Source organism: Gymnoscopelus microlampas (assembly GCF_963454915.1).
Source record: "Gymnoscopelus microlampas genome assembly, chromosome: 19".
In the NCBI taxonomy this organism is placed as follows: domain Eukaryota; kingdom Metazoa; phylum Chordata; class Actinopteri; order Myctophiformes; family Myctophidae; genus Gymnoscopelus; species Gymnoscopelus microlampas.
In genome coordinates this window covers 33907840-33923173 of record NC_139956.1, presented here as the reverse complement: position 1 = coordinate 33923173, position 15334 = coordinate 33907840, and the positions used below count along the sequence as shown (strand labels likewise).

At 40.3% G+C, this 15334-nt stretch overlaps 1 protein-coding gene across 3 annotated transcripts in view; it reads right to left on the bottom strand.

Annotated features, from left to right (window-relative positions):
* Nucleotides 1–5284: 5284 nt before the first annotated feature.
* stk26 (serine/threonine protein kinase 26) overlaps nucleotides 5285–15334 on the bottom strand; it is a 49781-nt gene continuing 39731 nt past the window's right edge. The window contains exons 7-12 of one of the 3 annotated variants that reach the window (XM_084043635.1): nucleotides 14073–14258; nucleotides 10892–11034; nucleotides 9418–9514; nucleotides 8050–8115; nucleotides 6385–6521; nucleotides 5285–5997 (exon numbers count right to left, since the gene is read on the bottom strand). In XM_084043635.1, coding sequence (XP_083899761.1) covers nucleotides 5982–5997; nucleotides 6385–6521; nucleotides 8050–8115; nucleotides 9418–9514; nucleotides 10892–11034; nucleotides 14073–14258 — 645 coding nt within the window. In that variant the 3' untranslated portion in view covers nucleotides 5285–5981. The remainder of the gene's footprint in view (nucleotides 5998–6384; nucleotides 6522–8049; nucleotides 8116–9417; nucleotides 9515–10891; nucleotides 11035–14072; nucleotides 14259–15334) is intronic. The other 2 variants (XM_084043637.1, XM_084043636.1) reach the window with 2 other exon arrangements.

Here is a 15334-nt window from a genome sequence, read left to right as displayed (position 1 = left end):
ACATTTTGTTTTCTTTTATAATTCTTTTTAAATAACGAGAGAAACCAAATAACGAGCGCTCCCTTCCCTCGTCTCAGACAATCATCTGAGATCAAGTGTCGCCTGCCACGCTTGGGAAAAACTACGTCAACAACCGTGTGTTGTGTCGAGATGTAGCCCTACAGCATTCCTGTTCATCACAAGATACTATTTGTATTTAGTAGACGTTTTGGGTTTGCTAATAGACAAATAACTGAAAACACACAATCTGAAAAGTGAACCTGTTATGGAGTAAAATTTATTTGACTACATGTTGTTACATTACATTATTATTAACTCATTGATTTGTTTGAATAAACAGTGAAACAAGATAGGGTGGTGATGGTGTAAGCTGCGTTCACACTGGGAGATACAGAAGATACAAAAGATACACAGCATCGTTGTATCTTTGTATCTGAAGTTGAAACCAGCTCAGCTTATTTGTAGCTGTTGTAGCTTTTGCAGCCGCTACAAACGTATCTTTGTCTCTTCATGTCGCTGGCTTCCTGCCGTGGAAACAGTACTAAATTGTTTTACTTAAGTGAAAGTAGCAATACTACAACTATAACTCCAGTAAAGTAAAAAATACCTCCGAGTTATACTTATAAGTACTGTACTGAGTAAATGTACTTAGTCACTTTACACCACTGCTGGCTTCCACTGAAAAAAGGATGGTAGCCTGTATCTTTGTATCTGCCAGTGTGAACGCAGCATTAGGGCTTGTGTGTTCAATTGTTGCTGAGATTGCAAGTTTTAAAATCAAATTAGTGTGTGTGTGTGTGTGTGTGTGTGTGTGTGTGTGCGATAAACTGGCAAAAATATCTGTACACTTATTGAGCAATTTATTTGGGCAACATAGTGTTAACTGGTTGTTTTTGAGGCTTCTGTCAACGAGTGTGTACTTTGAGTGAGCTGAACTCCTTTGTCAATAAATGATGTTCCCATGGAAACATTACAGGGTTTGTGAGATCATCTCTCTCTGTATTAAATCACCACCAGTGTTAAACCTCTAATATAGGTCATTTTGTTGTTGAAAAACACTGCTAACTCCTCACACTTGGGGGCAGTGTTGAGCAGCTGGTCAATTTTACGTTTTCGAACGTTTTCATTTCAAGGACCCCGCACAACTCTTGAGTGTACAAATGGGGTCCATTCGGTTCCATTTGTACGCTCTCAGAGTTAGAGCTGTGAGGGTCATTTTGGAACACCCTCAAGGAACGCTGAGGGTCCCTGGACCTCACTTAAGAGAACTATTGTTCCGAGGGTTCCTTGCATTTTCTGTAACCAATTGTTGGCCATCCTTTGCCAAGTGTACAGCTTATATAGGCAGTCATGGCGTCTTTGTACATTTCAGTGAATTTCCAGATTATTTTCCATCCAAATGCAGAATGCTTGACAGTTTCAATGTATCTCAATGACAGCTATCCAACTTCATCCTGGAGCTGTTACTTTACAGACACACACACACACACACACACACACACACACACACACACAAACACATATACATAGATCAGGTGTCTTCAACAGGGGGTCCGGGACCCCCAAGGGGGTCCTCAGAGTTACTACAGGGGGTCTGCCAAATATTTGTGTGGTGGGGAACATTATAGCCGAAAATAGCCGATCTACAAGCTCACAACGCCTCGCGCCGCGAGGCGTTGTGAGCTTGTAGATCGGCTATTTTCGGAGAGCCGGTGTAGAGGGAAAAAGAGCAGACCAAGTACAGAGCCAACGGTCAAGTTGACTAAATATTAGCATGAATCCAGCTATCCATGAAATCTATGATAAAAGTTTCATCTGCAACACAATTTTATACAATATGTAGTGGGGGGTCCCTGCTTAATTTCTCTCTCAGCTAATCAATCATAACTCACTGAATTCTCGACGTGGTTTTCAAGCAGTTTGGTTTGCTACAAAACCTATACTCCATGATTCAAAGGACAAGAACAATAAACTGTATGCAACGTTCACAGCACATTTACTACGAGAAGGAACAAACAAACATCTGTGTTATTTCAATCAATCTTAAATATTTATTCATAAAACTCTAAATCCCGCTAAAAAAAAAGAATTTATTTAAAATCGTACATCTGTCATTTTTACAACAACTTCCCCCTGACAAAAAAAGCACTTGTGTATCCCTTATGATATATATTTATATATATATATAAAAAGATGAAAACATACAATGACCAAATGTTACAGTGTCTTTGGTACAAAACAACACAACCATCCACTACAGCTCCCTTCTATTGCGTCGACAAAGGGGAGGAGTCACGTGGTTCCCATGGTTACGGAACAGAGGAATCGTCATTTTTGCAGTTTTGAGGACAAACCCATGAAAACATTCCATTTGTACCAGAGCTGTACCTTTAACTTGACTTTAACTACACGCCATTTAAGTCATTTTGAAAAGATTAAAAAGCATCTCGTTTTTTGTTGGAAAATAAAGCTCACTGAAGACAAACAAGAAACAAAAACTGGTCGTCTCTTTTTCAAACGTTTCGAAATCGCTGCTTAACACCACATTTTAACTTTTAAGTTGCAGTTGAAAAACCCTGTGAAATAGAACTGAACCTTACAGTTTGGCATGTTCCAAATGATTCCATAACCAGGAAAAACCATGGGAATTCTACCCTCCATTACAGCATCAATAAACGGCACCAAAAATGTAAGTATTTGACACTAGCTAGCTCTGTTCCTACAAGTAGACCTATAATGGATCCGACCGTCATTATATTTACCCATGTTTTTAAACCCCAAACTCTGTCTTACATCTTCTCATCTAAAGCTGAACTTCTATTTAGTCACAAACGGTGTTGCTCGCCAAAATCTACATCTACAAGATCACAGCGCATTGCGATGTGACACTTGTTAATAGGCGCGTTGCTTGCTATTTTCGGCAAGCAACACTGTTGCATGACAGCTTTAGCTGCTACAGTGAAGATAAACGATATAAGGAGGGCAAGTGATATTTTTGTATTAAAATAAGCTCTATATTCCTAATTGATATAGAGTGTTTGTTCAGTAACAGGAGTCTCCTCGTCTCTCCAGCTCTTTGGTAAACAAAAAGGATAAGGAAGTGAAATTGGAAGTGATGACACAGAGAAATGAGCAGACACAATTGGAACTGTAACACTATACAATTTAAGCTGACTCTCCTGATTGGCTGAAAATGTGTAACCCACCTGTAAATGTATTTTCTGTATATCAAAGAGCTGGAGAGACAAGGGAGATCCCTGTTACTGAACAAACACTATAGGAATGACTATCAGAATATAGAGCTTTATAACAAAAAACATGTTTTCACCAAAAAAATATTTTATTTACCTTTAAGGTGGGTACACTTTACTGAAATGGGTCACAAAAACTCATATCCTGAAAAAGTAATTGTGAAATGAATCCACATCCCTAATTAAATTTTGTTAAAAAATAGATACATTTTAGGGTTGGGATCCTTAACGATTCGGGTAACAATAACAGGTAACTCTGAGAGTGTACAAATGGAACCATATAAGACTCTAAATCTGGTAAGGGTCCAATTGGTTTCATTTGTACACTCTCAGAGTTATGGGGGTGCTTGAGATTAAAATGTTTCTGGATTCCCAACCCTAATCAAAATATCTTTGTAATTTGAAAATATTCATCTTATGTCTACTGTGCCTATGACCATGCTGCAATAGGCTCTATGCACAGCAGCCATATTGGAAAGAAATTGGGCATCTTCTTACTTCCTTCACAGGTGTTACCAATGATACTAATGAAGGCTCTGTTCCATTCTGGTCAAACAGAGTCAGGCTGATGATATTGTGCATGTTGGCTCACTGGAAACACTCTGCTACACCAGTGGTTCTTAAAGTGTGGACCAGGAACCCTCATGGTTCCTTGCGGGGGTTCCAAATGGCCCCTTACAAGTGTGTAACTCTGAGAGTGTGCAGATGGAACCAAATGGACCCGTAAGGGCCATTTGGTTCCATTTGTACACTCTCAGAGTTATGGAGTCCTTGAAATTAAAAGGTTTGAGAACCACTGTGCTACACTAAATGGAACAGAGCCTTCATTAGTATCATTGGTAACACCTGTGAAGGAAGAGGCCCAATTTCCTTCCAATATGGCTGCTGTGCATGGAGCCTATTTCAGAAATAAGGGAGCCGTCATTCTAAAACAAAAGCAGTCGTGTTGATAACAAACCAGTGGAATATTGGCATGGAGAACAAAGCATTATGCTTCACACGAACGACGGCGGCGCTTCGCGCTAACGCGTCGTGTTTGAAAATCTGTTATTTTCCTCCGGAAGCGACGCCAATCGTACTACGCCGTAGAAATTAGGCTTTTACGTCTCAAGTGCTACTGAACTGAAAATAATAATAATAGTTATCTACATACAGGTGAAGGCCACGTCATGACACAACTTTCACTGCTGTTGAGAGGAGAGAAAAAAAAAAACACAACCCAAACTCCCCAATTATTATGATTCATATTTTCCATCTTATAAGATTCTAAATATGGTCCCACCTATATACACATACACAACGGAAACTTGGCATGGTCCCATAGAAATATTACGATTAGAAAACTTGTATGGTCCCTTATTCAATTGATATAAAAAAAAAAGAACTGCATAGTTTTGTGTGCCAATTAAGTGTTACTAGAAGGCCCGTGAAACCCATTTAGCACATGTTGACAAACGTCTAAATTAATTCTTAACTCGACTATTTGACAATTATGTTGTCTGCTAGCCTAGCATCGCTGTCGGGCAGAAACCTTGTATCACCATATTTCATCTCCCCCACGCCATAAATTAATATCATCTGTCATTTACACTTAATTGTAGGAAAGTAGCAAAAAATTGCTGATCTACAAGCTCGTGATGCGGTGCATTGTGAACGAGTGCTGCGCTATGAGCTTGTAGACCTGCTATTTTTGGGGGGAAACATGCGCAAATCTTTGAATGTATATATATGCATTTTTAACTCAAATCTTTGCTTCTGGGGGTCCCCAGAACAACATAATTTGAGATGGGGGTGGTCCGCGGACAAATACATATCATTTTGGGTGGTCCTTGACATGAAAAAGTTTGAGAACCACTGATATTATAGCAACAAAAGTAAAAAAAAAAAAAAAAACTCTTAGGATTTAGAAGACACTTGCAGAATCCCCAGAAGCAAAGATTTTAGTAAAAAGTGTTTGCTTTAAAATATATATTCAAAGAGTATTAAAAAAATAGCAGATCTACAAGCTCTTAGCGCGGCACTCGGTGCCGCGCTATGAGCTTGTAGATCTGCTATTTTTGAATAGCCAAAGTATAAAATAATGGTTTAAGTGGTGCGTTCCCGGTCTTAATGGGGGTTAACCAATGAAAATAATTAACAAGAGATTGCCCCTAAACTACACGGTTCTTTTTTACATCCCTGAAAGATAACGTTTTTGGACGTACAATCTTTCCACCCAACAGCAACGCCATGTGCACACCATCACTTATTTTTCCTTATTGCTTTAAAACGACGGGATGCACCTTTTTTCTAATAAGGGTTTTAAACATGTACTTGTGCAGATAATGTTGTCTGTGTGCGCACAGTACGTTCACACAGCTTTAATTACATTCTAACATGCACCGAAGTATGGCTATTAAAGCATTACTGAGACTTTTTGGAGGAACTAGGGACTCCCAACAGCAGTGAACATTACATAGTGTATATATTACATGTAGTGTGTGTGTGCGCGCGTGTGTGTGCGTGTGCGTGTGCGTGTGTGTGTGCGTGTGTGTGTGCGTGTGCGTGTGTGTGTGTGTGTGTGCGTGTGTACAGCAAGGAGACATTGCACAGCAAGTCTCCTTTTTTTTCTTCCACGCCCCCAAACCAGTCTTCGGCTTCACCTGTGACACACAGTCTCTCTCTCTCGCTCTCTTTGTTTTTTTTTATCTCTTTTCATTCCGTCTGTCTTTCTCTCCATTCATCCCTTCTTCAGTCTTCAGAGAACCTGAAAGGGAGGCGAGACGAGAGAGAAGAGAAGACAAAAGCAGCGAGTCAGAGGAGGATCCGTCATTGAGTTCGAATAGACTAAACGAGAGAGAGAGATCAGAGAAATCAGAGAGAGAGAGAGAGAGAGAGAGAGACACACACGCTAGCGCTGTTTCCTGAACAATAGGCTCTATGCACAGCAGCCATATTGGAAAGAAATTGGGCCTATTGCTTACTTCCTTCACAGGTGTTACCACTAATGAAGGCTCTGTTCCATTCCATTCTGGTCAAACAGAGTCAGGGTGCTGATATTGTGCATGTTGCTGACGCATTGAGAGCATTACATTTTTGAATGTAAGAGATAATACAAAAGAGAGAGAGAGAGAGAGAAGAGAGAGACACATACTTCTGAAACCTGGCGAGGATGTGTGTGACCATCCTATCGGTGATGCCCGGACAGACGTCCTCGGCCAATCGGATGTTGCGCTCCAACTCCTCGATGGCCAATCGCTGCTCAGAATGATCCTTGTGCTGCTGTTTCAACTACACAGGAAGAGGATAAAAGATGTTTACACCTTTCTTTCACAGAACCCAAACAACAATCTGCTGTTCTTTTCTTTTAGATATATATGTCTTTGTATCCTTCATTGACAGTTATACAGTGGTGACAGGCAGGAAATGTGGCGAGAGAGAGATATGGGGAAGGACACGCAGCAAACAGCCTTGGGTACCATTGGCCTTAAATGGTACGCACTACTCTACTAGCCAATTTAACCCATTGAGACCTGAAGCCGATTCTACATGTCTCCTAAATCTCAGTATTCTGAAAAACGTATGTTTCTATATCAGTGGTGCTCAATCTTTTTCATGTCAAGGACCCCCAAAATGATATGTATTTGGCCGCGGACCCCCATCAAAATGTTTTGTTCCAGGGACCCCCAGAAGCAAAGATTTGAGTTAAAAATGTTCGCTTTAAAAATATATATATTCAGAGGATTTGCACACATTTTCACGATTTTTCAAAAATAGCAGATCTACAAGCTCATAGCGCGGCACTCGGTGCCGCGCTATGAGCTTCTATATCTGCTATTTTTGAATAGCCAAAGTGTAAAAGAAAGCCTTTTAGCTCAAATCTAAAAATGACACAGTTCCAGGTCTTAATGGGTTAAACCCGAGGTCGATTCTAAAAGCTTAAATCATGTTGTGCAGCACACGAAAATAGCCTCTCTAAAAGCTCTCAATGGGTCTGTGCTTATAGATAGTAGAGTTTTCAACGGGCCTGAAAATGAAGGCCCGACACCTAACTGGGCCGGCACGAACAGGGCCCGGCCTGAACAATTACCATACTTGTAGGCCCGAAAACCTGAAAACCCTGAAAAAGGTGTCATTCGGTGCTTAAAGGACAACTTTGTTTTTTTACAACCAAGGTTTATGTTTTAGATTGTAATTAAAGTAAATAAAAGATGAGTGTTAAAATTTTAAATTGTACTGCTTTCTATAGTTTTAGCAATTTTCGTGATCTTTTTTACAGTGGGCAGGGGCATTCTGTCCGGTGGCTAAATATGTATTTTTTTACACAATAACCCGGTGTTTTCTTTATTATTATTTACAGTAGCTCTTCTAGCCCCCAATAACTCACATCTGGCCATCAAAGACCACAGGACCTTTTTTTATTGTGTAAAAAAGGCATATTTAGCCACCGGACAGAATGCCCCCGCACACTGTAAAAAATATCGCAAAAATTGCTAAAACTATAGAAAGCAGTAAATGAAAAAAAAATAACACCCATCTTTTATTTACTTTAATTACAAGCTAAAATATAAACCGTGGTTGTAAAAAACTAAAGTTGTCCTTTAATGTCCTCAAAGTCACGCAGCCAACAAGCTTTGAACTGAGCAGATTGGACCTTCCGTTCCAGAGATAATGGCCAAAAGAATCTTGAGAAGAAGCAGTTCCATGCAGAATAGAAGCTGGTTGGTGTGTGTGTGTGTGTGTGTGTGTGTGTGTGTGTGTGTGTGTGTGTGTGTGTGTGTGTGTGTGTGTGTGTGTGTGTGTGTGTGTGTGTGTCAACCTCAGTGAAGACAGGAGAGATGACGGTTGTCAGACTGGTAGATTTGCTCAGCTGGTCTTGACCCTGCTGGGGTGTGTTGATGATCAACCAAGAGGACAGCAAGAGAAGCGCTTTGATTGAAATGTATATTTTATGTGGCAAACACGCGTGTACGGGTGCAATCAATCGATTTAATCAATAAAGTAAAACAAAAAAAAAACATTAATTGATGATTTAACACATTGACTGCCTAGATCGAATTAACTCGATATTAGCTTTTCATCACTTGCCAGCCAAGATCGAGTTAACTCGATTTTAGCAAAAAAAATATTTTTCAAAAAAATTTCAAACATTTTTTTTTTTTTTACTTTTTTTTTTTTTAATTTGACCCAAAGACCAAGGAGATATGAATTTTCGAAGATCTTTACTCTCATCCACTTCCTTGTTAACTTAAAACTTTAAAATGTTGTATCTCGGCTCCCGAGTACTTTTTTTTAGGCAGTGAAAATAATTCAGGCAGTCAATGTGTTAATAAAATAGATTAATAATCAATCCCTATTTTGTGCATGTCATTGCAGGCTGACATTTTCAACACATTTCAAAAAGTGTCAAAAACAGATCTACAAGCTTGCAATGCGCTGTGAGATTGTAGATGACTGTCGTGCGAGAAAGCATAACGCTTAAAGATGCACTACGTAACATTCCTATTCTATCCCGGATTTGAACCCGGGTCTCCTGTGCAAGTTCAGAATTTATTTGAATTTTTCACTGAGCTAATAGCCTAGCCTGCTTGCTCAGGGGGGTAAATAGAATTTTGACACGGGATATAAATGTCTCAATAGAAGAGCAGGGAGACCAAATACAACCACCCCAATTATAAAAGTTATTGTATTAATATACTCTACCATACAGATTGGCAAAATACCATTTTATACACTAACATAAGTTACGTAATACAGCTTTAAGTGGTTAATCGATTCATTGTTACAGTATTATTTTCCCATGAAATTTCTTTAACCCATTAAGACCGGGAACGCATCTGTGTCACTTTTAGATTTCTTTAGGCTATTCAAAAATAGCAGATCTACAAGCTCGTAGCGCGGCACCGAGTGCCGCCCTACGAGCTTGTAGATCTGCCATTTTTGTAAAATCGTGAACATTTGTGCAAATCTTTCAATATATATATATTTTCTTTAAAGCGTTAGGATTTAGAAAACATGTTTTTAATCGGCCTCAGGTCTTAATGGATTAAGAAAACTCACTTCTCCATAATTTGATGAATCGAAAAAGTAAAAGATTGAATAATAGCTAGGAAAATAATCGATAGTCGCGGCCCTACAAGCGTGTCAGAGTCGTACCCACACACACACACACAGACACAGTACTGACCGTTCCATTGAGGACCTTCCTTCCATCGGGTTTCTTCTTTCGGACCGTAGTGAAGGACCACTCCGGAGACTGACTGTTCTCCTTGTTACTGGACTCACTGACACACACACACACACACACACACACACACACACACACACACACACACACACACACACACACACACACACACACACACACACACACACACACACACACACACACACACTTTAGTGATAGGCCAACCCAAACAGACGTGGTGCGTGATCCATTGTTCAACTCAATGCGAGGCTGAAAAAGAGCATCAGCACTCAGCCAGGAGTTTAAAGGTAGGGTAAGTGATTTGCAATTATTCAAGTAATTGCAAAATGGGTCTATGTTCTGATAGTGCTTGTTACTATAGAGTGTCCTGTCCATATAAGGAGTCTCCATGTCTCTCCAGCTCTTTATAAAACAGAAAATGCATTTTCGTTTCAGTTTCATTTCCAATTTTATCCAATCAGGACAGAGAACTCAATCAGGATACAGATTAAACAAGTGAAATTGGAAGTGATGACACTAAGAAATGAGCAGGCAAAATTGGAACTGGAACACTATAAAAAATAAAGCTTAAAAATGGGTACTTTCTCCTGATTGGCTGAGATTTTGACACCTACCAGAAAATGTATTTTCTGTTTATTAAAGAGTTGGAGAGACGGGGAGACATCTGTTACTGAACAAACACTCTATAGTAATGATTACTATCAGAATATAGTGCTTTAACCTTGCTTTAAACCAAAAATATCACTTACCCTACCTTTAACTGATTACCTGCCAAAGACGTATATATACGTCTTTTAATAATCAGCTGTTGTCCGCCAAAGACGTTTTTTTGATTGATTTTTTTTATAATTTCAACCCTTGTCGAATTACGAACAGATTAGGAGCTAAAAATGTTCGAAGATTTGCTGCTCCATTCACTTCAATGTTAAAATTCAAACGGACAAACAATTCACTTTGTTTTTTGGTTTAAAACTACTGGTTTTGAGCTATATTGAAACATCAAACAACACATGTCAACAAGGTCAAAATGACCTCGTTGACATTTGTGAAACCACACCTGAATCTCATCTGTGATTAGAAACCATCTGGGGATCAATCATACTGGAGGAAAAAAATCTGTGGCTACGCGAACAGGTACCAAAATCATGGCAAAACCCTGGCAGAGGCTACAGACTGTTCTGAAAAAACTCTGGCAGGCATTGTGTTAACGGAAAGTAAACTTTAAAGGGATAGTTCACCCCCCAAAATTACCTTTTTCTATCGATTACACACCTGCACGGTACGGGAGCAAAAAAAAAATGTTCGGGTCAACCAAACGTCACGGACCCAAAAGGTTTGTGCTCCCGGTCATTGAAATGAAAAAGGTTTTGAGAACCACTGCATTATGCATTTAAAAACACACACACACATTCCCGTCATACATTATGCATTTAAAAACACACAACGGGGGTACCTGTCGGAATCGTCTGAGCTGCTGTCGCTGTGTCCCTCGTCTTTCCAGCGTCTGTACCGGTCGATCAGCTCGCTGAGGTACGACGTCTTCTTACAGTGCTTAACGATGAACTTGTGTTTCAGCAGCTCTTTAGCTGTGGGCCTCTGTAAGGAGACGCGCACGCACACACACACACACACACACACACACACACACACACGCACACTTACTTAATCTCACAGTATTTGATTCATGAACCCATTAACTCTCTCACTGCCAGACTTATTTCTGGCCGCGTTTGCCCACTTCCAGCGATTTCTTTTTTTTTTTTGGTAAAAAAAAAGTGCTCAGGAGCCGAGATACAGCCTTTTTCAGGAATAAGTTAAACAAGAAGTGAATGGAGCAGCAAATCTTCGGATCATGATATTTTCGGTTCTGAACATTTGAAAAAAAACAAAATATTTTTTTATAACTCGTTCTTGGCAGCCAGAGAGTTAAGACCTGGAACGCGTCTGTGTCACTTTTTGATTTGAGCTTAAAAAAACACATTAATTTACACTTTGGCTATTCAAAAATAGCAGATCTACAATCTCCTATTTTTGAAAAATGGAGAAAATGTGTGCAAATTAACATTTATATTCTTTTAAAGCTTACATTTTTAACTCAAATCTTTGCTTCTGGGGGGTCCCTGGAACAACATATTTTGAGACGGGGGTCAGCGGCCAAATACATATAATTTTGGGTGGTCCTTGACATGAAAAGGTTTGAGAACCACTGATATAGAAACGGCCTCAGTAGTCCAGGGGCCAGGCCATATTTTGGTACCACCTAAGGTGACCGTAAAGTTTTTGTATTTTTGTCTTCCTACATGTCTCTAGTTTATATTTTGGTATGATAACCCTTCCAATCTTGTAGCTTAATGGCAGTTATCACTACCTACCGGCTAATGTATCCGGTAGGAGACACAAAGTAGAATATTTGTGTCTCCTACCGGAAATACACCCGGGCATCAAATTATTGCGACAAAAAACAAAATATATCCATGTATTCAAGGCTTCATGAGGTGTGCAATTGATAGAAAATATTTTTTTTGGGTGAACTCCTCCTTTAAGTTTCCCAGGGGGACTCTCTACCCATTCAGCTATGACCACCCTAGACCGAAGGAGGGTCAACTTTTACAAGCTTATGGAAAGCAGTCTTTTTGCAAACACCAAAAATCTGAGAAGTTATCAATTGCACACCCCATGAAGCCTTGAATACATGGATATATTTTGTTTTCTGTCGCAATAATTTGATGCCCGGGTGTATTTCCGGTAGGAGACACAAAGATTCTACTTTGTGTCTCCTACCGGATACATTAGCCGGTAGGTAGTGATAACTGCCATTAAGCTACAAGATTGGAAGGGTTATCATACCAAAATATAAACTAGAGACATGTAGGAAGACAAAAATACAAAAACTTTACGGTCACCTTAGGTGGTACCAATTTGTGAAAATATCAGTGTTGGCCCCTGGACTACAGGTCTTAATGGGTTAACGGTGGACATGGACAGATGAGCGGAAAGGAAGATGTTACATTGGATGTATAGTATTGCCATAGTTTTTTTTTGTATTTGTATTGAATTGTGTGACATATTGTATAGCATTGTTTAGCTACCGGCGGACACACAGTGACTGCCCTGACGAAGGCAACCGAGACGAAACGCGCCCACCACCCGAGTAAGTGGCCCTTGGTTTAATTGTTAGTATTGTATAGGTATTGTTATCTGCACAATGCACACGTATTCGCACACGTTGTTGCACAGTGACTATGGACAGAGAGGCATGCCTGTTGAAGGCAAACACTATAGATCAGTGGTTTTCAACCTTTTTTGCGTCAAGGACCCCCAAATTGACACACATTAGCCCAGGGACCCCATTTGAAAAGATATGCCAATAAGAGACGATTTTTACGGCTCTAGCAGTGATTCTCAACCATTTTAATGTCAAGGACCCCCAGTTTAACATGCATTAGGCTACGGACCCCCATTTCTACCCGCATTTCTATCTCTGGGACCCCAATTTATATTATAAAATCAATGTTAATTTAACTCTGAGAGTGTACAAATGGAACCAAATGGACCCTAACGGGTCCATTTGGTTCCATTTGTACACTCTCAGAGTTACAGACCCATTAGGGTCCATTTGGTTCCTATCCATCATTTAGCTGGGGACCCCCTGGAACTCCCTCAAGGACCACTGGTGGTCCCCGGACCACTGGTTGAAAACCACTGCTATAGATGACTACCTCCCATGTTTAGTGTATGTGTCACTTCATACTCTGTCTTTTTGTATATTGTTCTGTGTTTTTTTTGTATAGCCTTTCTTCTTATGCCTCAGCTTTTTAGGATTTTGTTTTACTATTTTGAAAAACATTTTAAAATAGTGAAAATAGCCGATCTACTGTAAATCGACATTTAGCTAGTTATGAGCTTGTAGTTATTTAGTAGCTATTTGAACTATTTAACATTTTTTAGGCATAAGGGGTAAGGATGGGGCCCATTGTCTCCTATTTCTCCTATGGGAGACAAATTCATTCCTTTTTTGGGGGTCTTTTTTGTCACTCTATACGGGCTGGGGGGGGGGGGGGGGGGGGGGGCGGCACCTGTCAGCGGAGACAGTCGGGCGGGATGAGTAGGACGGATATGTTCTACGTCCTCTCGGTGGGGGCTCCTCACTGACAGGTGAGTCAGTAGGGTACGACGGCAGTGACAGAAATGTGTGTGTACGCAAGTAGAGGAGAGGCTTGTCGTCGGTATCGGCCGAGAACGGCAGAAGCACGGACAAACGCGTGTGGAAATAATTGGCTTAACGACTAAATTGGGGAGAAAAAAAGGGGTTAAAAAGCTAAAAAAAAAAGAAGAAAAGAAAACAGAGTCTCAATGATACACAGGCAAGGTTCTTTACGTGATATTACATTTCACCGCCAGGGGGCGACAACAGATGGAGATATTTCAAAGAAGGAACCGTGTGTGTGTGTAACATCCTGTTGAACTTAACAGTCTACAAACTCTCTCTCTCTCTCTCTCAACATCACACTTTCTCTTTCTCCAACTCCCCTCTCTCAATCGCTTTCCTACTTCTTTTCTCTCTCTGTTTGTGGTGTGTGTGTGTGTGCGTGTGCGTGTGCGTGCGTGCGCGCGTGCGTTTCATGTTGACTTACGAACGCAGGGTCCTTGTTCAGGCAGGTTTCCGTGAACTCTTTGAAGCTCTTGGAGAAGTCCCCCGTCAGGGTGGGGGGGCTGGACTTGGGGATGTGGAACAGGACCCTCATGGGATGCATGTCGGAGTTGGGAGGCTCGCCTTTAGCCAGCTCTATGGCCGTTATGCCCAGGGACCAGATGTCAGCCTAGGAGAGAGACACGCGCACGCACACACACACACACACACACTGGTACTTAAGTAAAAGTATCAATACTACAATATAGAAATACTCTGTTACTAGTGAAAGTCCGCAATTCAAAATGTACTTGGGTAAAAGTACAAAAGTATTGTCATCGAAATGTACTTGCCAAGTACCAAAGGTAAAAGTACTCATTATGCAGAATGTCCCATTTCGAGTTTTCAAATGTATAAAAGTCTTTTGAAAATAGCCGATCTACAAGCTCCCAATGCGTCGCATCGCGACGCATTGGGAGCTTGTAGATCTGCTATTTTCAAATGGCCGACATGTATATAGGGCTGAAGCGCTTAATGTAACACCTCAAAATTGTACTTAAGTACAGTACTTGAGTAAATGTACTTAGTTACTTTACACCACTGTCTGTTGCCCCCCCTCACCGTCTGTTATTACTGTACAAAAGCATTATTCAACTTGTTTCCATTGTATTGTTCCCCGTGTTTTTTTTTCACTGCCAAAGACAGTAAATCGCTAATCTTAATTATTCGTGTGACAATTGGTGGTCCAGTGAAATGTCAGAGTCGTGACAAAGCCCTGGCAACACCGTGAACCAGCTAGCTGTTGGATGAACTTGAGTCAGCCTACTGACCATATGTCTGCACACACACACACACACACACACACACACTCCACAATAACGATAGCACACACACCCACACTACCCACAATAACGATAATACACACACACTCACTATCCACAATAACAATAGTGTTACAGGCCTCAGGAATGAGTACCCGTTTGCAGAAGATATGTCCTGTTTTATACAGGGAAGATATTCAGACAAGAGACATTAGATTCACGTTGTTCAAAGCAGGCTGTAGTCTGTCTGATTTATTCACAGAATCGTATTCACTTCTTTTCTCTTTAAATTCACTCATATATCTCATTCTCAATAATCACAAATTCACAATTCACATTTCACAATTTACATTAAACTGCTACTGGTGGGATAACATTGCTACACATTGGTCTATTTTATGTCACATTTCACCAAATAATACTGTTTACACAATACAATATGTGC